This window comes from Protopterus annectens, chromosome 3.part0 (genome assembly GCF_019279795.1).
Source record: "Protopterus annectens isolate FY-2018-M chromosome 3.part0, PAN1.0, whole genome shotgun sequence".
NCBI lineage: Eukaryota > Metazoa > Chordata > Ceratodontiformes > Protopteridae > Protopterus > Protopterus annectens.
Genome location: NC_056731.1, coordinates 796,150,454 through 796,178,254, shown reverse-complemented (window position 1 = coordinate 796,178,254; position 27,801 = coordinate 796,150,454). Strand labels below are relative to the sequence as shown.

General features: G+C 39.1%; 1 protein-coding gene across 2 annotated transcripts in view; it reads left to right on the top strand.

Moving 5' to 3' along the window:
• Window positions 1–27,801, top strand: part of SLC12A7 (solute carrier family 12 member 7) — a 2,260,604-nt gene that overhangs the window by 1,370,572 nt on the left and 862,231 nt on the right. For both annotated transcript variants that reach the window (XM_044065144.1, XM_044065145.1), the window contains one exon: window positions 1,210–1,304. In XM_044065144.1, coding sequence (XP_043921079.1) covers window positions 1,210–1,304 — 95 coding nt within the window. The remainder of the gene's footprint in view (window positions 1–1,209; window positions 1,305–27,801) is intronic.

Genomic DNA, 27,801 nt, shown 5'->3' with positions numbered 1-27,801 from the left:
CTTACTTGAAAAGCTCATTTGATTTCAAGCTGTTTAGCTTTTCATAGAGTTGGGTTCCATCTAGTTAAAAACTGTCTGAAATTCAGTGCAGTTCATCTGGATCCACAATTTTGAACAGATAGCACAGTTATTTCGTTAGTGGGCATTTTATATTCTTTATTTAAGGGTGTATCTCAATGGAGTATTTGTAACACTCAAAGGTGTAAATAGCTTGTTCAGAATCACAGGATGTGGAAATAGTGAGCACAGCTTTGTCCTTTGGTCGGATGTGTTGACGATATTGGAACAGCAATGCTCTGGTGTGTTCGTCTGGCTCTGTCTGTGTTACGATTCCTCCAGCAAGACCAGTGTTCTGTTATCAATGCTGCTTTCACACTGGTTAAACAGAAGATTTAAGTGGGCTGGAAGAAACATAAATGTTTTCTGAATGAATGGTACTAAAGCATTAATAGCAAAGTCAAATGTGAAGACTTTTTACCTGATTGGAAAGTGTGTGATCATAGGATTCTGTACTTAGAATGTTTTTGATCAGATATTGATTAAGAAATATGAAGCGTTTCCTATTTTTCCAAGGTCCTGAAAAAGATTTTTTTCTTGGGCATGTGTTATCCTTTATATGTCTTATACAAATAAGAATGTGAAGTCTTTTCTTGTGAAACTCCTGTCAGATTGTGAACACCTATTAAAGTCATTGTATCAGTCCTTCTCTTTCCTTTTTCATTTTGTGTCTGCCATTGAAAATGTTTGGGTAATCTTGCAATGAGTGCTTCTTTCTGAAGTATAGCTGGAGTTTTGTGCATGAGTAACAGAGACAGGAACATTTCAGCAAAGGTGTTGAACATATATATAACAAAAACAGGAAACCCAAATAAGCATAAATTTGGGAACAGCCCACTAAAAATCTATGTAGCCTTACTAGGTGCCACTGAAAATTACGTCTTTGTCTTGGTTGTGATCACTGAAGCAAAGCAAAATCCTTTTTGTTAGGAAGAGCCCTGAAAACAAGAAGTAATAGATGGAAATTGTGTGTTAAGCAGACAGCTTTAAATCATTGCAGAGAAGAAGCCACATCACAGATGAAGCCAATCTTCTGTTCTCTTCATACTAATCAGCATCATAAATGTCTGTACAAGTAACTTTTCTATCTTTATTTTGTTTGATCTGTAGGGGTCCAGTGATTCATTTTGTTTATTTTTCCTTGCTTATTAGGAGATGGAACTCCCAAGGAAAGCAGCCCTTTTATCAATAACAGTGACTCTGAACAAGGGAATATTTATGAAGGGAAGAACATGGCACTGTATGAGGTAATTTAGAAATATTGTGTCTATAAAATGTTCTGCTTTGTTAATTTACCTCAGAAATATAATGTGTACACTCCTGTAGATGCTCTAATGAATTATTTGGAAAAAAATGCTATTTGTAATATAATTCACAAGGTTGTACGTTTTACAACATCTGTATATTTCATAATTTCCATTTTGTTTGTATCCTTTTAATAAATTTAACCTACTTGCCACCTACACTCTACATTGCCAGTATAAACCACAAAGTTGTCTGAATGCCGCATTTACCCTATAAATTAAATTTCTTCCTAGCTTAAAAAGTTTATATTCAGTTTTCTCTATGCCATTCTCTTAGAACAGAGTGTACTCTCGAATGCTAATTGTTTTTTTGTGTGTGCCATGTCACAATAAAATCTCTGACATCAAGCAGATGATGCCTGAAATATTTATTGAATACATGTGTGTGTGTGGCATTTCAAAATGTTAAGTTTCCATCTAGAATGCTTTGCCCTTCACCTTGTATTCTGTCTGCAGATTATTTGTACTATGCATACTACTGAATTCCTACTTGTACTTGTAGTTATTCCTCTCCTGCATTCCTTTTGGTGCCTTTTTGCATTTAATAAGCAGTACATGTGTGAATGGGTGTGCCTTCTTTTAAAGTTGGGCATCGGGCTGGCAACTTGGCACCGTAAAAATTAGCGGACCGGAGTTCTGCTGTGGCGACTCCTAACTGGGAAAAGCCGAAAGACATTACTTACATTTTACTTGGTATATGCTAAATCATTCACAATACCAGTCCGGAAACTGCAGAAAATCCAGTAAACAGATAATGCTCTGATGGTAAACTTTCAGTCATATCCTACCATATGTCCAGTTCTGCAACTGTGTAGTCCATAGACGATCACAAGTCCTATTACTCTTAAAAGGATTTTATTCAAAACCATTATCTCAGATGAAGCTAAGGGAAACGTTTTGGGTTTTGAACGTTCTTTACCTTATTCTTTACTAACTCAATTTAAGCTTGTTAATGAATTAAATTCCTTTTGTTATAAGCTCAATGTTAAATTATTTTTTTAAGAATAGAACTTTGGACAATGCAGAAATCAACATTTGGCCTCCCCGTACAGAAATGTAGTTGCAACTTTTGGAAAAACAGTTTTGAGAGACTTATATTTTCACAGTGTGGCTATTTTCAGATTTAGATATGATAATTTATCAAAGATTGAAAGATATGGTTTAAAACCTAAGGAAAATCACATCGCCACATTAGTCAGGAAATCCTTCTACATGGCACACCTCATCACAAAAGGTTTCTCACCCATGAAAAAAGAGGTCATTGTTCCCCTCTACTCATCACTCATTAGACCCATTATGGAGCACAACGCCCCTTTTGGTGTGTACCTCACAAGACATCTACAACAACTGGAAGGGCCACAGAAATACCTCACAAAGAGAATTACTGGCCTGAAACAGATGCCCTATGCAGACCGTCTCAAAAAATTCCAGCTTTACTCTGTCGCATATCGCCTACTCCGAGATGATCTCTGCCTAATGTACAAAGCTATGTCAAACCCAGAGCTGTTGGACATGCTCCACATAAAGAAATCCCAATCCCCCCTGAGCTACACGCTCTAGGGACGTAAACCTTGTCTCCACAATAAACCGAACATGCTGGAGGGATAGATTCCTGTCCCAGAGACTTCCCATACTCTGGAACAAACTACCTATCTATATCAAACAAGGCTCCTCATTAGCACTCTTCAAGAAAAATCTTGATGATTGGATGGGAGATAGGAAATTCACCCGTGGATCACTTCTGTGGTCCTGCTTGACAGGGGCACAGGGAAATCATTTTCTTGGGTGGCAAAAGCCAGGGTACTGTTTGGCTAGGCTTATATAGGCCTTAGGGCCAATAGCCCAGTACCTACCTATGAACCTAAGATAATGACTTATTCTACTAAATGGGTAATTTCCATTGTCACTTGTTATTGTTCTGCTTTTTTGTGTGGGGAAAACTTCAAGGATGTTGAATATTAAAACACTTCAGTGATACAAACCAGCCACACCAGCCACACCAAAAAAAAAAAAGCCCAGGAGCTGGACCTCGATATTCTCACTTTATTATAAAACATAGGCATTAAGCACTTTTGTCACAAAGGACTTCATCAAAATGAATATATTACCTTCAAAAAGCTGTATATGTAGTCAGTAACCCCTGCCATTAAAGTCATATTACATGATTAATTCATCCAAATAACAATCAATTGGTTAGAAACCCCACAATGTGATAAAATACACCAGTAACAAAACTTATGCACATAACTAAAGACGCTCTAAAGTCAGAGCAGTTGCTTAATAAAACAGGTTCAAATTTAAAAATCATTAACTCATGAAAGCTTTCCTGTAAACTTTGATGTTCACAAACATACTGATACATTTAAAAATGTAAAATAACAAAGGGTACTAAATAAGTTACAAATGAGTGGTTAGAACAGTCAAAACATATAAAAAGTGGCAGAAACATTCAAAACTAACAGTGCCAACCCTCCCATAAAAAACTTTTATTTAAAAATTAAAAACAAGCATTCACAGAATGTAACATAAAACATAATAATAAAAAATAAGACAAATTGAATTTACATATAAGGGGAGGCTCTTAATCGAAGTATACTACCAAAGGAAACCATATAATTGAGGCCCCAACCATTTGTAGAGCTGAGTTTGATTTGCCACCTTAATTCTTTTAACTCTAAAACATCCTTCCAAGGACCACCCCAAACATCATAACTGATGCTGTTAATGATGTAAAATTTGAATCTGCTGGAGTTGTTAATCTTAATATGTTTAAAAAGTGCATTATAATCATATCTCTTATTGATGTCATACAGGTCTCCGTTGCTTATTTTAAAGCTGTCTCGCTATGCTAAACCCATTTAACATAGCGAGACAGGTTTAAAAAAAAAAGCAACGGAGAAAGCTTATGTTAAAGCTGTCTCGCTATGTTAAACCAAACAGTAAAAAAGCAACGGCGATCTTGCTTTCTCCGTTGCTTTTGGCCACAGTTCTGATGTACTGTATAGGCATGCGCAGTACATCAGAACTGCCGCAGATGCCAGACAGCTGCGGAAGGGCAGCAAAGAGGCATTATACAATGCCATTATTTAAGAAAGGTAATTGTTTCTTCTTAAATAATGTCATAGTATAATAGCAATAACCCACTTCTGGGTGTGGGTAATGCGGGATTTAACCACGGTTGTCTTTGTTTGGTCCCTCGGGCGCACGCCAACCGTGGTTAAATCCTGCATTACCCACACCCAGGCGTGGGTTATTGATATATTAAGCCATTCTTTTAACAAATCCAGGTAGTTGTCAGCATTGATTTACATTTATAAAATTCCCAAACCACAGGGAACTCACACGCATCAAAAACAAAAATATTGCCATTACAACCTTTTTAGTGAATTTACTTTTTTCTAAGATTTACACAGTAGAAGCAATAGTAATACCATTTCGTACTACTGAGTCAATGATTGTGTCCAGATGTTCCAGAACGTGATTAACTGCAGCATTCAAAACTTGGTACAGCTAGTCAGTAACAGTCAGTGGTGCATTAAATACTGCTTCCCTGGAAAACAGCAGTGTTAAGGAGGTAAAAAAGTGTGGCTTGATGCCATGTCCAACAAACGGTTCTAATAACACTAATGAAGTTGGTTAAAAAAAAATACACAACACAGGAATCCAAACTAATACAGCTTTGGAACAAATGATAAAAACAGAAAGCCATTTTGAAAAATGTTGAGCTTTGTTGTTAAAAAAAAAAAAGTGAAACGAAAGTAAAGTAAAGCCATTAACAAAGCTTTCACACAAACACACCTTTCAAGCTACAGATAGGAACACTGACACTACACAATTAAATATGTCTGGAACAGGGCACAGGACAAAGTAATTAACTAGTGAGCCAGTTGTCGTACTGATGACTGGCTTCAGGAATATGTATCATTTAAACAATGACGCAAATTTGTGTCATTTAAACAATGACCCATTAGAAATTGTTCATTTCATATGTGTATGTTTTAATACTCATCATCTTTAATGGGGTTCTAGGAATTGTACTCTAGATTTCAATGGTTGCATCATGAGCATTTTGATGAAATCAAGTTATATCCTCATAGTTCAAACAAGTTTTCACGTTTATAGAAACATTAGTGCTGCTGAAGACTTTTAAATGACAAACTATTTACCACAAACTAATCTTTGCAGTGCCCACATTCTGAAGATTATAGGTCTTAAATTGTATTTGTCACAATAAATAATGTAAATATTTGTAATGCTTTGTAAACGGCTTACAGTACCTCAGTAGCTGCTTAAGCTGCATATACATTGCCAGCAGAGATGGGTTAATCTAGTTTTCAGCTTTCCTACGACACTAAGCAGTTTTGCATGTGCTCTCTGGATGTTGAGCTATTTGGAAGAAATATGAAAATTATAACATCATATAAATAAAATTATAGACATTTAATATCTCTTTAGCTGTTCTGGACAGAGGTCCAGTATCAACAGAGATGTGCTGCCCATTATGTAAGCTTTAAGGTGAAAAATTTCAATAGCTTGTATGTAACATGGTTTTGCAGTTATTGAGTAAATATGAACATGCAATGTTCATAGACAATTACAGGGCTATTGATCTGTAAGGATCTTTAGGAACCTAGCCATACATTCTTATGAAGTTTGGCCCTTATATTTTAAACATGAATAACTCGGAGATAAGCAGAAAATTTACGTTGCCCTTATGAGGCACAAGGGTACTAACTTGGGATGAATTTACATTTACCCATCCATTTGTTCAGGTTACCTCTGAACAGAGTAAGAGAAGTACTTTGCTTTATGAGGAAGGAAGAGGATCCCAAAGAAGTGTTATTCTCTCTGATACATATCTCTCTCTCCAATGTTTTCTGTTTATGTTGCAAAAGAAATTGAGAGCTTTTGATCGGTTGTTTATGGTCCCATTGGACTTACAAATGTGCAGAAGGTCTGACAGGATAAGTTATACTGAGGTTCTGTATGTGAGGAAGAGATCACACCTTAATAAAGTTTTTATGAAATGGGCCCTGGATTTTCTTAGTAAGAAAGCATTGTGGATATTCAAGTTGTCTCAGGTATTTGGACAGGTGCATACCAAAGGGACAGTATACTCAATGGCTGTCCTGATGGGTGCAGAATACAGTGGAATGAGCACATCCCTGAACCTGGACACCATACGCATAGTGATAGGCTGTGCAATGAAAAAGGGCTTTTGTACAATAGTGTGTACATGGTAATTAAGGTACAGTTTGTTGTCTCTATACATTCCCAGGTCCCCAACTACTTTATCAGTCTTCAGGGGTTTGTTATCAGTATGATAGTTACAAGGGATACTATTATACGTTTCGTGGCATTTAGTTTTATTCCATGGTTTTGACACCAGCTATTCGTTTGGGAAACGCCCTCTTGCAGAATCGTGGTGTTTCTTGGGGAGTTTATTATGGCACTAAGTTTACAATTATCCAAACAAATAGTGCCTTCCAGACCAACTCCTTCAGGTAAATCTCCTTCCCGTGGTTAGGGAACCTCTGTGAAAAAACCTCACCAGTCTAAAAATTCATAGCTTACAGACAAAAACACTAGCCATGTCCCTGTTAAAGTACCATGTTCTCTAAAGGAATATATTAGTGGAAGGATTCTTTGCAGTATCACACAACAGAAAGATGGTTAAAAATAAAAGTAGGACTGTCAAAGCTGCTTCTTGTCGGAAGACATCTCCTTATTTGTAAATATTACTTTACAGGCAGATGGATAATGTGTTAAAGCTTGTAACAATAAGCACACTAACATTTAGCCGAGACACTATATATGTAATACCTGAGTGTAGAATGATTTTGAAAATCTTTGCAAGAGCTAGATATGTGATGTGTGCTGATTTCCCCTTATCCATTGCTTCATTAATTTTCTTAAATAAGTCAACTCTGTTAGGTAGGCAGGATGTGTCCTTGACAAATCTGAATTGGCTTTGGCTAAGAATTTGTAGGTTACCAATGTCTTTAATAATTCCATAACAATTGCTTTCATAGCCTTACAGATGAAGCTGTTCATTCCATAATGATCCCTTCCATAGCCTTACAAAGCTATTATCTCTTCGATAGTCTTACATACAAAGCTATTAATTCCATAACGATTGCTTCCATAGTCTTACAGATGAAGCTATTAATTCCATAACAATCGCTTCCATATTCTTACAAATGAAACTATTAATTCCATAATGATCACTTCCATAGCCTTACAGATAAAGCTATTAATTCCATAATACTTGCTTCCATAGTCTTACAGATAAAGTAAGTCAGACTTGTAGTTTATAATATCCTGAGTCTGTTGACACCCCCCTTTGTGCAAAGGGATGACATATGCTGTTCTCCATTCATCCAACGTTTGGAAGCTGACACTGAATAGCATGTGTAGGAAGTCTGCTAGGTCCTGTTGCAGGCTGGCCAGTAAGCATCCTGGTTTGTTGTCCATCTCCATAAAAGCAGTATTCTTGGTCTTGGATAGGCTTTCAGGACTTGTTCATAGGTGATCTGAGGGGGAGGTGTAGATGTGGGCATGAGATCTGGGTATGTAGGAGGGGTGAGGGGGTGAAGTTAGAGCTAAATGTTTCTACTAGTAGATTTGCAATGTCCTCTGGGTCCAAGTATGTGATATAATTTGCTATTAGCTCTGCACAATATTGGCTATTGTTTCTAAGTTTTCTAACATTGGTACAGAATACTTTGTGGTTGTCTTTTGCCTGGGTGGTTATTTTTATCTTCTCTCTGGCTTTGGATGGTTTAATCAGGCTCCAGAGTTCCTTGATAAGTTTAGTAAGAGCTTTTTCTGCATCTTGAGTGTTGCATTTATTTTTATGTTTGAGTTTTTTCTTTTATAATATAACCTATTTATATTTGGGATCCAACATTGGGGTTTATTTTTGAATTTAACATTGTATTTACTTCAGAGAGGTACATATGCATCTGTGCAGCTATTCACATGTCTGCAGTATTTGGCAGTAAAATATTTTCTGCATATGTAATCTGGTCATAGATTTGGAAGGAGACATTGAATTTAGCTGGGTCATCACTCCGTTTCAGTAAATTAGCCTTGGCATAATACCTGAACATTGAGATATTGGGCTTTGCTTCTGGCTTCAGTCGTAAGGTGAATGTGATGGATTTGTGGCCTTATTTAACTAGGGAAGGAGTTACAATTGGTCAGGAGCAGAGCTGACCCATATTGGTAAGGACCAAGTCCAGGATTTTATCAGCACTGGTTGGGTTTGCAAGTGAACTGGGCCAGAGAGTTTGTACTGATGAATTCCAGAAATTATATACATATTAGGGGATGTATACATCTCCCAGTTAATGAAGGGGGTAGTTCAAGTCTCCTGGGAAAATGGTGTCTGACTTTACATAGGGACTTTATACTAGTTAGGTAGGAGTTATTCGATGAGGGGTTCTTATACTTAGTCATGATGTGGTAAGCTGTCTTGTCAATGGTAAGTTTGATGCAGAGGAGTACTAGATCATTATTTTATCTATGTACTTTGGGGGTGAAGTGCTTTTTTACAAATATGGAGATGCCACCACCTTTAGTGCTGTGGGTCCGACTGTGTGGTAGGTGTTGAAACTTGTGCTGATGGGGTGTTCTCAGTGGTCTTCTTGAGTCGAGTTTCTGTGACTATGCATTAATATGTTTTAACAGGATAAGGAATGCTTGTAGGCATTTTTTTGTTAAGGCTCCTAGCACTGAGCAGCTATACCTTTGATAGCCTAACTCTCTTTTGCTATTTTGGAAGCTTTTGAAGACTGAAGATGCCTAAAGAAGGCATAATGGGGGTGGACAAGGTTTTAGCCAATATATGTAAGCCTTGTGAGGGGTGATATGTGCAGGCCATTCCTGGCAAAGCAATTTGTTCTGTTTGCCAGTTGCTGAAGTCAGTATTTCTTTTTCTTCATGTTGTGGCATCATTCTTGTTGACGGTTAAGTGCTGATCATGATTGTGTTCATACCTGCTTTGTACACACTGTGAGAGTTCCATTATACCTCTCTTCATATAGTCCAGTGATGTGTGTCCCAAAGCAACTGATGCTTAGAGGCATCACCAGCCTGATCCTAGAGAAATGCCCGGATGTGTCACTAGGATTTAATACACTGTTTCCCCCTCTGTCACTGTAAACTGCAGTATATAACACCTGAAACTTAAATGTATTCAAAGCTGTAAACTTTTCTCTAATTACTATGAGCATTAGTAGAAACATTTGTGTTTGCATTATAAATATGCATAATAATCCTTTCCTTAAAGCATATGTTAGCTTTGCCAATGTATAAAAAAGTGTAGAGTTGCTTAAGATAATTGTGTATTCAGACTCCTAGCAGTTCCAACTATCACAGACTCCCTTGTGAGTATTTCCAATGCAAAGCATACTACAGTTTCTAACACCTGCAGTCAGTACAATATGAATGTCTGGTAATTAATTGAATGCTGCATAAAAAAGGCAGTTGTAAAAGCAGTGAAGCAACTACTCTAAAGGCTTGCAAGTGCAAAACTATGAATGCCGGTGAGGATAGCAGTGGTAAAGGCAAGGCAAATAAGTCTGAAAAAATGTGTCTTTGCTCAGTACTGAGAAACATCTGTGTCAATCAAAATTAAACTCTCACAGAGCAAACTCAGTTTGAATCAACATCTGTTTAAATTTTTCAAATGAATGTTGATTTGTTTGATGTATTACACCATTTCCTTAGGGGATATCATATTAGAATTTTTCCCTGTAATACATGTTTTAAAGAGTACCTGTTGATTTTGAGAGAGATTAAGCAAGAATTAGAATGCCATTTCTAAGTGTCCTTGTGAAGCAGGCAATGTACGATGGTAAAATGAGAACCTAGACCTAAGGTAAAGCTCTTAATTTACCAGTTAACTTAATTTCATGCTCATTTATGGCCATGACCTTTGGATGCTGATTGAAAGAAAACACAAAAGTAAAAATAAAATATGTTTGCATTGTGCCTGTGCATCGCCTACATAATGAGTTTGGAGTAAACAATTCAGAAGGATTTTGAAGTACAGTCACTGCTCCACCTTGTTGACAGGAGTCATTTGATGTAGTTTAGGCATTTAGGGAGGATGTTTCCTCAGTGTCTCCTACTGATAGTGTAAAAGACACAATCCTTTTGGAGGAGGCTTCAGAGATGATCCAACATACGTTGAAGGGATTATCTCTATCATCTTACCTGGAGAATCCACAGAATGAAGTACAGACTGTTGCTGGGGAAAGGGGAAGCCTGGTCTAGCCATATGCTGTAGTTCCTTCAGCACGTTATGTAAATTTACTAGAGTGGAGGGAAAATATGACTTTAATGTCAAAACAATCTTTTTAGGTGTTAATGAGGTAAGCAAAACAATTGGTTTTCATTCTTCAGCCAAAACCTTTTGCATCCTACAGACAGGAATTGAAGCTCACACATTAATTTTTTTTTCTATTAGTCCAGAAATTTTCAGAGTGTGATACTGTATTGTTTGAGTCTGGGATATGTGTATGGAGCTTCTTAAAATGTGTCTTTGCATCCCTGTATAAAGTGCCTGAGTGTAAGTCCATGACTGATAATAAAGTAGCTGCAAGTCTGCTATGGAATCTGTGTAAGTTTCTTGAATGTGTATAATATATGGAAAGAGAAAATGTGTTGATGAGACTTTTACTGGCTCAGAAAGAATCATTAAATCCAGTCAGCTGGTGCAGAGAATTAATGCTATGAGCTGTTAGAGATTCTATTTGTGGTGGAAGGTTCGATTCCCTCAACATTTATTTACCTACTTACTGTGTGACCTTGAACAAGTCATTTAACTAAAGAGTGTTTTGGGACAATAGAAATTGGGGATAGTTCCTTAGTGGCCCTCTGGACTGCATGTCTTCTTATAACTGCCTATGAATCTATAATTTAAACCCAGGATTGTTATAGTTTGTGTATGTAGAAAGAATTGGGCACTTTTTTTTTTGGACAACAGCATTCATTCAGAGTAAAATGTGATACTTGTGGTTGTGTCCAGAGTTTTATAACTGAAGTTTGACCATATCCAATTAAGAAATTCTCAAGAGGTGAATCTTTACATACATAATGAGAACACATTTTAAGGTGGTCAGGATCAAAGTTCTGATCATAATTCTTTGTAGTACATGAAGTTTTATCCACTGTATGTTTTACCAGTTACAAGAAAGAAAGTTGTAGAAGTGAGAAGTGAAGAGCTTCTGTAAGGAAGTAAAGACCTTGGATGCTATTAGACACTTTTATTAATAAAAGTGTGACATAGGAAAGTAGCTAGCAACTTTCAAACCTGTTTTAAAGGAGAACAAACTCAAACACTGAAAGAAAAACACGTTTTCAGCATATCTTGAACTTCCCCATATTATTAATGTTTCTATATCAAAGTAAAAGCCTATGATTATTTTCTAATTTCTTATACCCCACAATGGCCTGAAGGGGGGAGTTGCCATGCTGCATGATTTTGCTTAAAAGTCAGTGCTTTTTGCCTCCCTGAGGACATCTTAGAAGACGGAACGAAATCCCTTTGAGATCATTTACTCTGGTTCTCTGTCTCATCAGCGTACAATAGTACTGTGCCTGCCTGCTTTCGACTGGCAGCATCACTCTGTATTTTTCTTTGCTTCCTTTAATTTTTACTAGTGGCCATAAATGATACAGCATTTTAAGGAATGTTTGAAAGATAGGCTCGAAAATGTAGCTGAGGTAATTGTTCTTTTCAAAGTAACTGCTGCAGTTCAGTGTTCAAATGTGAGAAATCAGATCCCTGTGATAGGTGTTACTTGGGCTGATATGGTTTGTGTTACAGTAACAGTTTTTAATATTATAACTAGAATCAGTCTCTTTGATGTTAACCTTCCTTCCACAACTCACTGACTTGTCTTAAGACATTGCATGCAATGTGAAAATGCTGTAACAAACACAAGAAGAAAACATGCAAAAATGCAAAAACAAATACTGACACAAAACTAGAAGTGTAAGGTGAGAGTTTGATTAAAGGAAAACCAACAAATGTTTAATAAGAAATGATTTAAACAGATGTGTGAGTGGAGTTTTCTTGTTTATTTGAATCTGAAAACTAAGCCTGGAAAGCCTTGCCTTTGTTTAGACTCCTTAAAGTAGCTACAGGCTACACTTCATAGGTTCATAGGTGTGTACTAGGCTAATGGCCCTGGAGCCTTTACAAGCCTAGCCCAAAAAAATTGCCTAGGCACTGTGCCACTTGATGTTAGTTCACAGTGCCCCTATCCAATAGGGCAGCTGGAATGATCCCTGGAGTAAACTTTGTTACCGATGCAGTCATCAAGATTTCTCTTGAAGAGGCCCAGCGAGGTGCTCTGCTTGACATGAATGGGAAGCTTATTCTAGAATATGGGCAGTCTTTGGGAGATGAACCTGTCCCTCCAGCATGTTCTGTTAATTGTAGTAATGAGATTGTGATGTCTGGAGAGTGTGGCGTGGAGAGACTGGGATTTCTTTAAGCGTAGCATTTGAAGTAGAGCTGGGTCGGCCATGGCTTTGTAAGTCAAGCAGAGATCACCTCTAAATAGATGATAAGAGACTGAGAACACCTGAAGTTTCTTGAGTCTATCCATGTAGGACATGTGTTTAAGGCCTAGGATCCTTTTTGTGAGGTGCTTTTGTGGCCTCTCCAGCTGTTGTAGGTGTCTTGTCAGGTACATGCTAAATGGGGCGTTATATTCGATGAGTGGTCTAATGAGGGATGAGTAGAGATGGATGATGACCTCTTTCTTCCTGGATGAGAAACCTTTGGTTATAAGATGTGCCATGTAGAAGGACTATCTGACCACAGTGGCAATGTGGTGGTCGAAGGTGAGGTGGCTGTCGACCTGGGTGCCCAGATCTCTTATGGACCTTTCAGTGTTCAGTGGGCTCCCATCAACGTGGTAATTCATGGGAACTGAGTTTTTTCCTAAGGGGATGATAATGCATTTTTTGGCGTTAAGCTTCAGGCCATGGTTCCGACACCAGTCACTGGTCTCAGAAAGGCCCCTTTGTAGGATGCCTGCATCACTTGGGGAGTTGATAATGACTCCTAGCTTGCAGTCACCAGCACATTTGGTTAGCCAAAGTCCTTCTGTGTTGGCCTGGACTTCTGAGAAGTAGATGTCAAACATGAGGACCCAGGACCGAGCCCTGTGGGACTCCACTCTTGACTGGTCAACAGTCTGACTTGGAATCCACAACTTTCACTCTGTGGGTCCTGTTTGTGAGCCAGTTTGCAACCCACCTTGTGATGTAAGGATTGATGCCTAGTTTGGTGAGTTTATCAATGATACCTGAGTGAGGAATGGTATCAAAGGCCTTGGCCAGGTCGAGGTAGGCTGTATGCACTGCCTTACCCTCATCCACAGCCTCGGTGACTGCCTCAAAGAAGTCAACCAGGTTCAGCAGACAGGATCTCCCCTTAACAAAACCAAACTGTATGGGGGTCAAGAGTTTCGAGATTACCTATATCTTTGTTGAGCAGGTCCATGATGATGATACACTCCATAGCTTTGCATACCAGACTCGTCAGGCTTATGGGGTGATAGTTCCCAGGGTCTGTAGTTGCTCCCCCTTTATGGAGCCAGATGAGGGTAGCAGTGCATTATTCGTTAGGAAAATAGCCTGAGGTAAGGCATAAAACAGGGCACACAGATGTTTTGTCAGTTCATTTTGTAGCTCATGTAGGACCCAGCCAGGGATATTTGAGACTGATAAGGGAGGTTTTCCAGTCTGGTGACTTAATTTATTTCTGCAACAGTGTCTTCCTTCTGTTGCATAGTTTACTGATGGCTGTGGATCACCAAATTTGCTTCCTTTTTTGGAGGAGAGCGTCTTAGTTCTATTTGGTATGACAAGGTCCATGCATTTGTGTACATGCTCATACAGTGTATTGGTCTATGATTCGGCAGTCATGCAGCTATTTTCCATTGGCATGGGTGCCGAGAAGTTAGCCACCTCTATTTTTAGGAGCCGAAAGTCAGCTTTAGCGAAGTTTTTCAGGTTGGTCATCTTAGTGGGGGGTGTAGGTGAGATGGTGATCAGTCTGTGGTCAGATTTAACCAGGGAGGAATTGACTGTAGGTGTGGAATAATGGTCTCCCATGTTGATGATAACCAGGTAAAGGATGTTGTTTCCTCTAGTGAGGGTCAGAATGAGCTGGTCCAGGGAATTCTGTAGCAGGCTATGACTTGTATCGCCATCTTTTCTAGTGTTAGTTGTACCTGAAGTATCTTGGATGCATTTTGCTGGGCTACCAGTCTAGAGGTGTGCATATCCTTTTAGAATATTTAGACACCACCACCTTTGGAGCTTCTAGCTATATTCTGGGGCCGAAAGGTATGGAATGAGTTGTAGTCTGGGAGCATGCAGGTGCTTTCTGCCTCTTTAAACCAGGTCTCCGTTACAGCACAGATGTTGGCATTCTCCATTTTGAGGAGAGCTTCGAGCGAGTGCATCTTGAGATTTAGACTTTTAGAACTGAGCAGCATGACCCTCAGATTGCATTTGCTTGTAGCTGTTATGGTGGAATTTTGGTCTTTGGAACACTGCCTAAAAAAGACACTATAGGAGTGGCAGATGACTGAAGAAAATTTTAATTTTAATTGCTACAGCCTTACTGAATTTGAAACAGTGTGCACTGTACTGTGAATCTGGTTTCAGTCTTGATGAAAAAGTAGTGTAGATTTATGAGTGGCATTCTGAGTGAAGTGTGCTAGGGGGGATAATCTTTGTGAATCCAATTTAATGTTTTGAGATGTATCTGAGATTTCCTTTAGTAAGAAGACTGAAGAAAGAGGTACACAGTTAAAAAAAAGTACAAACAAATATCGTTGTCAGAATTAGTGCAGTTTTACTCACTCCTTTTTTTTTCATTATTGTAATGGTCTGTCAGTTTCTCTTGTGTTCCAGAACTGAAGAACCATGATTGCCGATCCATCAGCACCCTTTGACCTCTGGTCTCTGCCCCAACTCCTCTAAAGCCACCATGGTTTGTAAAATGAACTCTGTTGCTTTTTTTTGGTATACATGAGACTTTTCCAGTCCTGTTCTCCTACTTCCCATTATGTGTCTTTTCCTGCTCCCTCTTTCAGTGGTATTCTTCACTACAAATACTAGACAGGATTTCATGCATGAACATAACAAATGCATGGTGTTGTGTCATGTGTTCTGACAATTGTCCTAAGGATGAAAAAAAATTCCTGACTACTGAATGTTGTATCACTAAAGTGTCAGTTAATTTGGGTCCTCTGTCGTTCAATGACACATTGGTTTCTTTCACTTCCAAGTGTCTCATGAAATCTGTCACCTGCTTGATTCATTCTTTGCTTTTCTTACTGCTCCTGACTTTGTAATAGTAATGAGTCTTATACTTTTCTGCTGCACTTGATAAAAAGGCCATTACCACAGGTATGTCAAATGTCCACTTTCTCCACCACTGCAGTCCAAGTAATCAGTTGATTAGTCTTTCTCATTTAGTTAATTTTATCTAGTGCCAGCATAGCTATTTCTCCAGCAATTATGGTTTCAGCTAATGTTGCATCTTCTGTCATCCTCATCTTATCATCTTTACCTCACTTTGACATAATGTTTTTGATTCACAGGTACAGACTTCTCCAGCTCCAAGTAACTACAAAGTAGAGAGGAATTTCCTGCGATATCCTTGCTCTGTTTCATTTAGTTTATGTAAATGCTACCCAATTGTGTTTAGCAATATCTAGTTTAAAAATGCAATTAAAAGTTGGGCATCATATATTAAGTTTTTGTTCTCAGAGCGAGCTTGATTTCAATGCCAAGGTATTTGTAGCACAAATGGCCCTAGATTCTTGAACCAGCCTTAGTTGACTAAATGCTATTCAGGATATAGGAATGCAGTTTTTCTAAGACAGCCATCCCTCTCTTGTTTGTTATCTTCTCTCCACTGTTCTGACAAGCTCATCAGCCCAGTAAAGCAAGAAGAGGAAGGACATGATGGTCTAACAGCTGTACATACATGTGGGGACATCATTGTCACCTTACTGCTCCTGCCTCACTAAGAACTGTGGACTGCTGCCTGGAAGGGTGAGGCCTTGCAGTTAAATTGTTCAGTGCCTCTGTCCCTTAATGTGTAAGAAAGAACAAGTACTAGCTGCAAAGCTACTATCTGCTATGGCTCACACAACAGATAGTAACTGCAAAGCTGTATCTTTTTCAAAAGTCAGGAAAACTCTTCTGTGATAACTGAAGTCGCCTTGAGGGGTAGAGAGTTATGGTGAAGCCAAAAAATATTAGACTGGAAGGTCCACAGGGGGAAATTCATTGCCAGCTGATTACTTAGAGATGCACTAATCTGCTCTTGCAGTTCCTGAAATAGATAACTCTTGATATGAAGCTATGTGAATATGATAACAGCAGAGGTCTCTGACTTCTTAAAAGTAATAATCATGCAGTTTAATGGTGTATGAAGGGCAGGCCAAAATGCCACAAACCAATGTATCTCTGTGACTTGCTTTGTAAGTTAGACATGTAACTCTGTACAAGTATTAAGTTAGATATGTAATCCTGGTATATGCAGTAAGTTGTGATGCTGTGTACATAGTAAGTTAAATACACGCTCCTGTGTACGCATTGTTAGACATGTAATCCTGTATATGCATTGTTAGACGTAATCCTGTATATGCATTGTTAGACGTGATCCTGTATACACATTAAGTTAGACTTGTAATTCTGTATATGTAGTGGAGTAGCAAACATCACTTGCTCTTTTGGGATTGGTTTCATTTAACCATTAACAATAAGCAGCGCCAGAAATGACAGTCATGCCATGTATTAATTTCCCAATTACCATGTCATTACAGCTCAGAGCCATATGTGAGGCAGAACCTATCCTCAGCAGTCAGTGTTTGCAAGACAGAGAACCTTAACCCAGACAGCCCATTGCCTGCCGCACACACACACACACACACACACACACACACACACACACACATGGCACCAATACCTACAGGTGACTTGGAGAACCACCAGTTCATTTCTGGTATGCCTTTGAGATGTGTACCCAGCAAAAACCCTCCTGATACAGGAAGGATAAGCAGACACCATACAGAACACACACTGTGTAGGACTCGTTTACTGCATGGAAGCAGTGCAACCATAATGCCACAGAGTCAATGCCAAAATAACAAGCCACTGCCAAGTAACCCAAAGGAACATGGAGTATTTTGAGGCATTCTCTAACCATTGTATAATATCCCCACTGTAGTGCGATCTCGGAGTTGGTACATTTAGTTATGGGGGTGTGAAGCCTCCCAATTTGAGTTATTTGTTTGTGGCATTTTGTTTCTGGCCGGATCAGTGACCCCCCCAGGAAAAAAATTAGCTGATTTGGCTGTTTACGTAATTTGCGGTTCGCTCTTTTCGTGTTGATGCATTTGCTGTAATGTCACTTTGATAATTTAATATAGACCTGTTCAAGGATATAGTAAATGAACAAAAGTGCTTAGGTCATCTAGACCAGTGTTGAAGACTCTGTATTTTACTGCTTTCAGTGGAATTGTGTTGTTTTGTGGTTTTATTTATTTATTGTATGCCACTTTGGTTTTAATATTTTAACTTTCTTTCAAATGAGAAAGCAGATACTTGAGTATAAATGAATCGCATCTAAGAGTAGTAAATTTCAGAAGCACAAGATATGTTTCAGCCTGATATGTCAATGCAAACAGTGTTGAAAGATACTTTAAAACTTCCATGATGTGCAACACAACTGCATTGAAACTTGGCCCCTGCCTAATGCAGTTAAAGAAATATTACATTTTTAGATACAATTTGTATTTTATTTCTCTAAATATCCCAAGAACCAAGTGAAACAAGCAGAACTGCTTAGCTTTGTGTGAAAGCTCACAGCAGGATGAAAAAAATTATCAGACAGATTGATCAATTACTGGTCTGGTGTGACAGCAACAATCTATCGCTGAATGTCAGCAAGACAAAGGAGTTGATTGTTGATTTCAAAAGATCTCAAGTACCACACAAACCTCTAGTGATGAAAGGGATGACAGTGGAAAGGGTCAAGAGTACAAAGTTATGAGGTCTTCATCTCATGGAGAACTTATCCTGGTCAGTCCATATATCCAGCAGAGTCAAAAAATCTCACCAAAGCTTGCACTTTCTAAGGAAACTTAGGAAGGCAAAATTACCAAGCCCCATACTTCAGTCCTTTTATAGGGGCACCACTGAAAGTGTCCTGACCAACAGCATTTCAGTCTGATATGGGAGCTGTAATAATCAGGATTGGAAGTCTCTCGAGAGTTGTAAGGTCAGCAGAAAAAATCATTGGCACCTCCCTTACTCCTCTGGAAGAGCTACACTTAAGGTTCTAGAGCTATGAACATTTGTTTTGAATTGTGAAGTTATAATTTGATTTTGTCAAAAGGTACAGTATGCAGCTACTGGAAGTTAAAGAAGAAACTTCAAGAGCTCAAATGGGAGGGAATGAGTTTAGTGAGAACCTTTGAATCAAGGCTATACCAAGTATAGATAGCAAAAGCTACTGCAGCAGTGATCATTTGAACATTCACTGTTATGGTAAGTTTACTTACACAACTCTTTCCAGACAGGGAAACCATTAGTGCAATATGTATAGATTATTTTTCCAAGTTCCCTAAAATAATCATATTTACAGACTCAGTGAATCCAAATCTGACAGTGCAATTAAAGTCTCTATTCTGAAGACAGGGGATATCTGATGTTCTTATATCTGACACTGTTTCACAACAGAAAAGTCAAAAAAAAAATTCTGTAGGTAGGACTTGGAATACATACATGTAATATCCACATTAGCTGTCCTCTATCCAAATGAAAAAGTTGAGAGAACTATCCCAACAGTGAAGATTCTCATGAGAAAGAGGCATGGCAAACGCTTGAGAATTGTCATCTTGCAGTTGTAGAATGTAGAAATGCTCCATTATAGGTACAGATTACCAGCTTTGAGTATGTTTCTGATGCCAAAGTGATTTGCATATTATGTGCAAAATATTCATTCCAGAGACTTCATTTACCATATAGACCTCATGGTGGATAGATCAGATTTATTCCTTGTGTATGTGTGTGTTGGTGTTATTTATTTATTAAACCATCCAACATGACAATCCCCTCTATCTTTCCATGTTTCAAGGTTAGAGTCCTAAGCTTTCTAGTTTTTCAACATAATATAAACTCTCCATTTCAAATAACATTTCTGTTGATTTCCTTTGTATCCTCTCCAAAAGTGCAATCTCCCTGTCCATCTGTTGTGTGCACAGCTGCACAGAGCACTCCAAATGGTGCTGCTTAACACACCATACAGTGGGAAAATGACCAATGAGACAATGCAGCCTTCCTTACAGGATGCAGCTCAACATTCTGTAGGCTTTCAGCCCAGCTTTCTTATTCTCTTTCTGGTGATTCACAGAGGCAATCATCACTACTCCCAGACTGCTTTCCTGAATTCTGTTCTCCTTCTCTGCCCCCCCCCCCCCCCCCACACACACACACACACACACACACACATTAATACGTAGCATGAGCTTGGGGTGGTTATAACCAGGTAGAGTACCTTACACTTCTTTTTTTTTTTTGTAGGGGCCATGTTACACATTGAAAGCATGGACCCTAACAGTGAGCATTTGTAGTACCCCACTGGTTGGGGATCTCTGTGTGATGCATTCCTGACCACTATCCTATGGGTCCCTACAATGAGGCATGATTTCATCTATATAAGGAACCATCGGTTGCTCCTTTTCTATGATATAGAGGCAGAATCAGTTGCCTTGCTGTAAATGATTTCTACAAAAGCCAACATTGTTATGTCTAGCGTTACTGTTACCTAGATATATGATGTAATTAGGTGAGTTTAGTATATGTATTTCTTGAGGTTGGTCCTGTTTCTCCTTTGTGTATAGGTACCACACCAGGCATCTTTGAATCCACCAGCAATTCTCAACTTTCCCGTGACCTGTTTGTGGATCTCTGTCAGTATGGGTGTGAGCTCCTAAGCAAGGTTCTTGCAGATTCTCAGTAAAAGATCATTTATCGCTTTGTGCTTTGCCTTCCATTAGATTGTTCGACACTTCCCTGCCATTTTTTACATGGGTTCTTCTTCTCACTGCTTTCCATTCTTCTTTATACCATTGAAGTTAATCAGTTTTTCCCTTATTTAAGACTAAAGCAAAGAATTGCACTGTTCAGTCTGCCTCCATAACTTCTTTCCTATCTCCAGTCCAGAATGTATTTGTCTATTTCTTGTTTCCCTTTCTTTCCTGTCTGAAGTATATTGTGAATAATATCTTGCCGTGCCGCCCCCCCTTTGTTATAGTATTTGTCAGCTCTTTGTATGTTATCCTTGTGGCTTCCTTTCTAGCCTGAAAGCAATTTCTTGAATCCATGTCCTTTTCATGTGATTACTTTCTGCAGTTCTCACTTATACCTTTTAAAGTTATTTGTACCTCTTTGATGAGCAACAGTTCTTTTCTCATGTTGTATTGGGTTTTCTTCCTTAATGTTATCTATACCACCCTCTTAACCCCTTCTTTAAGTCTGTCCCACACCTCATTCACCCTTTTATGCTTTTTCTGTCCTGTTCTCTCTTCTGTCTGCTACCCTTTTCTTAAAATCTGCCCATTTGTAGCTTCAGATCTGCAGTTTAGCCTTCTCCCCCCACTATTTCTAAGTTCAAGCTTAAGTCACATGCTTAAGTGGCTAGACATTGTACAATCAGCAACACTGCAAGTAATACATTAAGTAGAATAAATAGTAAAATGACTATAAACGCAAATGTCAGCATGGAAGGGAATACTGTAAGTATTGCAATCTAAAATATGTGAAGGCAATGTAATAGTGTTAGAACAAGAAGTATCCCGAGGCAAGAAAAAATATTCAAAAAAACATAGGTACCAAAGATAACTCTACAACAGAATCGCAGAGCTTATAAGAAAATTATCACCACACTGGAATTGCAGACCATAATAAGAAAAAAGCTGAATTAAGTAGTGCAGTTTGATAAACCAGTCTGCATGTCATAATCCAGTAAAGCCTGTAGCAATGCAGTTTTGCAGAGTTAGAAATGCCGTATGTACATTACCAGCCCTCATGCCTTCTTATGACTTGTTCACTCTTTTTCCCTTGCACAAGAGCACTAATAGATACAGCAAGAGAAAAGATCTCCTGTCACTGAAATCATTAAATAGGAAAAATCCAAGAGCAGGAGGAGGGAAAAAAAACTCTAAAGCTGCACTATCCTATTGGAAGATTACAACTATAAGTAGCACAGCTGGATCATGGTCAAATCTGACCCTATGCTGGGCAATGGACCGGTGCCACATCGGGGCATATATCCCATCACAGTTTAAAACTCTGTGTACATGTTTTTTCTTTATTTTTTGCAATGGCAATAGAGATGTGGATTTCATTTAAAACTTTTATTTCTAATTTTACAGCAAAAATATTGGTAACTGTTTCATAAACAAAACAAAAAACTATTACATTGAAATCAGATTTAGCATGAGCAATTGTAAAACAGTTCTTCCCCAGAAACACATATTTCTTGAAAGTACATGTGATAAGCCATTAAACAATGAGAGATGTGCTGGGACGTATAGTCAAATGGCATACAGTGAAGCTGTAATCAATGTCTTTGTGAAGGGTGCAGTAAATCTAAAGACAAGCGTGTAATGTGTTTGTTGGTAGCCAAGGTCAGCCCTCTGGATGCAAGTGTTACTCTTCAGAGGCAGACCTGGAGCACTGGCTTGAGAACTGATGTGATAAACAAACTAAGGCTAAGGGAATTAAACCCTGCATTACAGGAAGCACACGGTAGGGTTGTTGCCTCACAGCAAGAGGATCTCCTGTTCGATTCTCAGCTGGAGTGAGGGGAGTGCCTTTTGTGTGGAGTGTGCATGTCCTCCCTGTGGTCGAGTAGCGTTCTGAAAAACATGCGTGAATGGGCATGCCTTCGTTGAAGGTTGGGCGTTGAGCTGGCAACTCGGCACCGTAAAAATCTACTGCCAGTCATTAGCGGACTGGAGTTCCGCAGTGGCGACCCCTAACCAGGAAAAGCCAAAAGACAAGCAAACAAACATTACAGGAAGCAGCTTATTAATAGCTTATAGCCATACTCATCTATGCTAAGTGGCAAGCAACAAATAACCCAAGACAGGAACATATTTTAAATATGTTGTACCCACAAAAAAAAAGTCTAAATGAAAATGTATTCACCCTTAGTCTCTATGAGTTTAATATTAATGTTTTGTTGTTTAATCATAACCAAATAATAAACACACTGTCAATGGTCAAGAAAACAAGAATTGTACCCAAAGAGCATGGCTTATATGATGATGCTCCTGTTTACTGCCATTGATTTGGTCCTTTGCAAATTAACTCCTCCAGGATGTAGGAATCAGGTGTGTGTGTGTGTGTGTGTGTGTGTATATATATATATATATATATATATATATATATATATATATATTTATATATATATATATATATATATACTTATATATATATACACACACACACACACACACACACACACACACACACACACGCGCGCACACACACACACAAAATCATATACATATATATATACACACACACACACAAAATCATCAGTTACAGCCCTAGTATGACTGTGTACACCTCAAATGTTTATGATGAAATAAATGAAGAAATACATAAATCATGACGTAGAAATGTATTTCAGCTTGCTGCTGTAAGAACCATACAGTGCATCCCATCAAACCCCTCACTGTCTGTCACAACCTCTCAGCTCAATAATTAAGACAAAAATCCTGAACAGATGTAAATTCTGCTCTTTTATACTTAGAAAGTTACTGGTATATCAGGTTTCATATTAGCAAACATTTTTTGAAGGAGATGAAATAGAAACATATTTGTCATTGTTTAGTAACTGCAATCCAAAGCATGTTTCCAGAAAACCACAAATGCTAACAGACCCCAAATACTAGGCAGAATCTGGGACGGATGAGGACTATGCCTTCTGCACTCATGGGCTCATATAAACACAAATGTGACCATCAGTTACAACCACTTATATGGCTATATTCCTCAGAAGTACTCCAGGAAGTCAAAAACATTTTAGGAAAGACATTAAACATATAAAACTTCATACATGTTGCAGAATCAAGGACTGTTGAAAGGCAGAGCTTTGCCCTCTGCCCAAGGGCATGCACAACTCACGCCCACTTGCTGTATAGTTAACACATCCTCACAGAAATGTCTTTAGCCCCATGCAGTACCATCCTTCTTTTTTTTTTTTTAAAGACTGCACACACTAGGACTGCATTGTTTATCTGCTATTGGTTTATTTTTCTGAGACGAGCTTCATTAAGTCTGTCATTGGCTTTACATTTAAACCAATAAAAATTAAGAACTTGGACCATTTACACATCAAAGCAGAATGGACTGATATTAAAGAGGCAAAATCAGAATCAAGTGACTTGAGTGATGAAAGTGGAATGCTTTTTTGCATTTAGATCAGACCCTGATCAGTAGACTTCACAGCAAGAGCTTCATATAGTTAAATGGAAAAGAAAAATCAGTTCAAGCTATTAAAGTCACCATGTCTTTCTATGATGAATATTTCTGCTCAATACTTTGTGGGCTTTCACCTTCCAGTAGTTTACTGTATTCCATAAAGCTTTCATTCTTTACAGCAGCTTTCCTCTGTCTAAAACCTCTTATCATCATCATCATCATCATCCATAATAGCTCATTCAGTCTGTGCCTTTGTGCTATCTCAACCGCAGTGTGATGGAATAATGCAGATTCTGGCAGCTGCAGCACAGTCTATAAATCTGTATCAAAATGCCACAAACACATCAGAACACAACATACACAGATGCACTGTCTCAAAAAACAAAGATTTCTGACAGAAAACCGACAGCTGTTGGAATTATTTATTTGATAATTGGACAGGTGGCCTTATCTAAAGGGCTTTCAGTCACAAGATGAGCAAAAGGCAGCACAAACATTTAACAAATAAGTACACATAATAGTCATATATAACAAGTACAGAGACGGGATAATTACAGAAGAGTATGTTTAGGCTACTTCAGTAATTCATCAGTATGATGTAAATAGAAAATAATCAAGTAATGTACATTCCTTTGGTGCTGAGCCATACTAATGTAGCCATTTCCAGTTGTAGGCGCTTTAACTTCCATTTCCTCTTGTCTGTCCATCTTGTTCTGCTCAAGATCATATACATGAATTGTTTTTCATAGACTGCAGTACTAATTGGTTAAATCCTTCCTAGTCAAAGGGCCCAGACAATGTCCCTTGACTACAGCTTCCTCCCATCTGCATGAGGTTGGCTGAGATTCTTTACCACCATCCATTTCACCTGACAGTCTGTTAGCTGTACTGTTCTCTCTTGTCTAATCATTAGTATCTTCCAGCGGTCATCCCCCATCTTTTTTATCTCTCACTGTTAGTACCCAATGCTCTTAATTTCATTTGGACCTCCCTTGTGTATTTTCCCTTTCTGTTCTAGCCCCAATCCTTGGGCTCCAGAGAGTACTCCTGCATTACCAGGCTATAATTCATACCACACCTTTCCGCCACCTAACCTGGACTGAAACACTAAAGGCGGAGGCGTGTCCATATTCATTAAGGATATCTACACCTCCAGGCTAGTTGCACAGCATAATGCATCAGAGATTATCTAAGTGCTACTAACTCTGAGCAAGACCGCAATCCAAATTGTAGCTTGCTTCAGATCCCCCACCATGCGCCAGGATTCCCACTCCTCATTTCTTGATACACTGGAAAATATTAGGGTACAACCTAACACCCTAATAATGGGTAATTTCAACTACCCCAGCTTTAACTGGGAAAACTACTCCTGTACCAACTCTTGTGCTAAATGTTTTCTGGAATTCATAAATTCCAATGCCTTGGATCAACTTATCCACACCCCCACCAGGGGCAGCAGTATACTAGACCTGGTTATTACCAACATGGACAAACCAGTGCTCCACACCAGAGGTCAATTCCTCGTTGGTCAGATCCGACCACAAGCTAATCACCCTAGACATCCACATCCCGCCCCCAACCCCAACCCCCATTAGGAAAACCACCATAAAAAATTTCTCCAAAGCCAACTTCACGCTTCTTAAGACAGAAGTGGCAAACTTCACGACACCCATGCTGACAGACAATATAGGTATGACTGCTGAATTCTACACAAATGCACTTGATAAGCACTTACATGAGTGTATGGATTGTGCAATCCCTAACAGAACTAAGATGCTATCCTACAAAAAAAGGAAGTCAATCTGGTGGTCCCCTGCCATAAACAAACTCTACAACAGAAGAAAGAAACTTGCAAAAAAGAGTACAATCCCATGATTGGAGCAACTCCCTGGTCAGCCTCAGTAAGAAGCTGAGACCCGTCATAAAATCCTCCAAAGCTAGTTACAAAAACAAAATCACCACTGACTCTAAAGACAATCACAAAGCATTCTATAGCTATGTCAAGAATCTCAATGGCAACACTCAGATCTGCTCTGAGTTACAGCACAATGGCACTAAATATACAGAACCAACTTATATTGCCAACATCCTGGCAGATAGGTTCAGTGCTAACTTTACCCCCCTCTCATCCCCTGAAGGCCCCATCTCTATACCGGAAGAATGCAAAAGTTCCTGTAATCACGGCTGCACAGGTAAAAAACACACTCTCCAGAGCCAAGAACACAGCATCCATGGGACCTGACAACATCCCAGGCTGCGTTCTACATGAACTACAGAACGAACTGGCACACCACCTAAGTACCATGTTCAGTCATAGCCTCACCTCAGGCTATGTACCCACTGAATGATGCACAGCGACAGTTATCCCACTCCAGAAAGGGGGAGTCACCACGGACTCCAGAATCTATCTCCCCATTAGCCTAAAGAGCCTGGTCTGCAAGGCTATGGAATGTATCATCATGGAACTTATAAACATTGACATTGGGAATCTCCAAACTCTGGACCCCACCCAGTTCGGGTTTGTAAAAGGCAGATCATGTCTCCTAAACCTGATAGACTTCTTTGAAGTGGTCACCAAAGCCGTGGATGAGGGTAAGGTGGTTTACACAACCTATCTATATCTCTCCAAGGCTTTCAACACCATCTCCCACTCTGAAATTATAGATAAACTCACTAAACTAGGTATAAATCCTTATGTCACAAGATGGGTTGCCAAATGGCTCACTGACAGAACCCACACTGTGAAAGTAGCAGACTCCAAATCCAACATCAGACCAGTGACAAGTGTAGTACCACAGGATTCAGTCCTGGGTACTCTCCTGTTTGGTATCTACTTCTCTGAGGTACAGGCTAACACAGAAGGTCTTTGGCTAATGAAGTTCGCAGATGACTGCAAACTAGAAGCCATAATCAAAACTCCAAAAGATGTGGACATCCTACAAAAGGGCCTCGCTAAGACAGATGCCTGGTGTCAAAGCCATGGTCTCAAGCTCAATGCCAAAAAGTGCATTGTCATCCCTTTTGGTAAAAACTCTGTACCCATGAACTACCACATAGGCGGTAGTCTACTTAACACCGAAAGTGTGATAAGAGACCTTTGGGACACAGGTGAACAGTATTCTCTCCTTTGATAATCACATTACCACAGTAGTCAGGAAATCCTTCTACGTGGCACACCTCATCACAAAATGTTTCTCATCCAGGAAAAAAGAGGTCATTGTTCCCCTCTACTCATCACTCATTAGACCCAGTATAGAGTACAACGCCCCTTTTGGTATGTACCTCACAAGACAGCTACACCAACTGGAAAGGCCGCAGAAATACTTTGCAAAGAGGATTACCGGCCTCAAACAGATGCCGTACGCAGACCGTCTCAAAAAACTGCAGCTTTACTCCATCGCATATCGCCTACTCAGAGGCGATCTCTGCCTAACACACAAAGCTATGTCAAACCCAGAGCTTTTGGACATGCTTCACTTAAAGAAATCCCAATCCTTCCAAGCTACATGCTCTAGGGACCTAAACCGTGTCACCACAATAAACAGAACATGCTGGAGGGATAGATTCCTGTCCCAGAGACTTACCATACCCTGGAACAAACTACCTATCTTTATCAAACAAAGCTCCTCATTAGCACTCTTCAAAAACAATCTTGATGATTGGTGGGAGATACGAAATTCACCCCAGGGATCACTTCTGTGGCTCTGCTCGACAGTGACACAGGAAAATAATTTTCTTGGCTAGGCTTATACAGGCCCTAGGGCCAATAGCCTAGTACCTACCTATGACCCTATGGATTTCCTAACTCGATCATCATATGTGCCACTTTTCGTCACTTTCTAGTTCTCAAGGCCTAGTCCTACTCTTGCTTCTTGCCTAGGTCTCATCTCTTTCC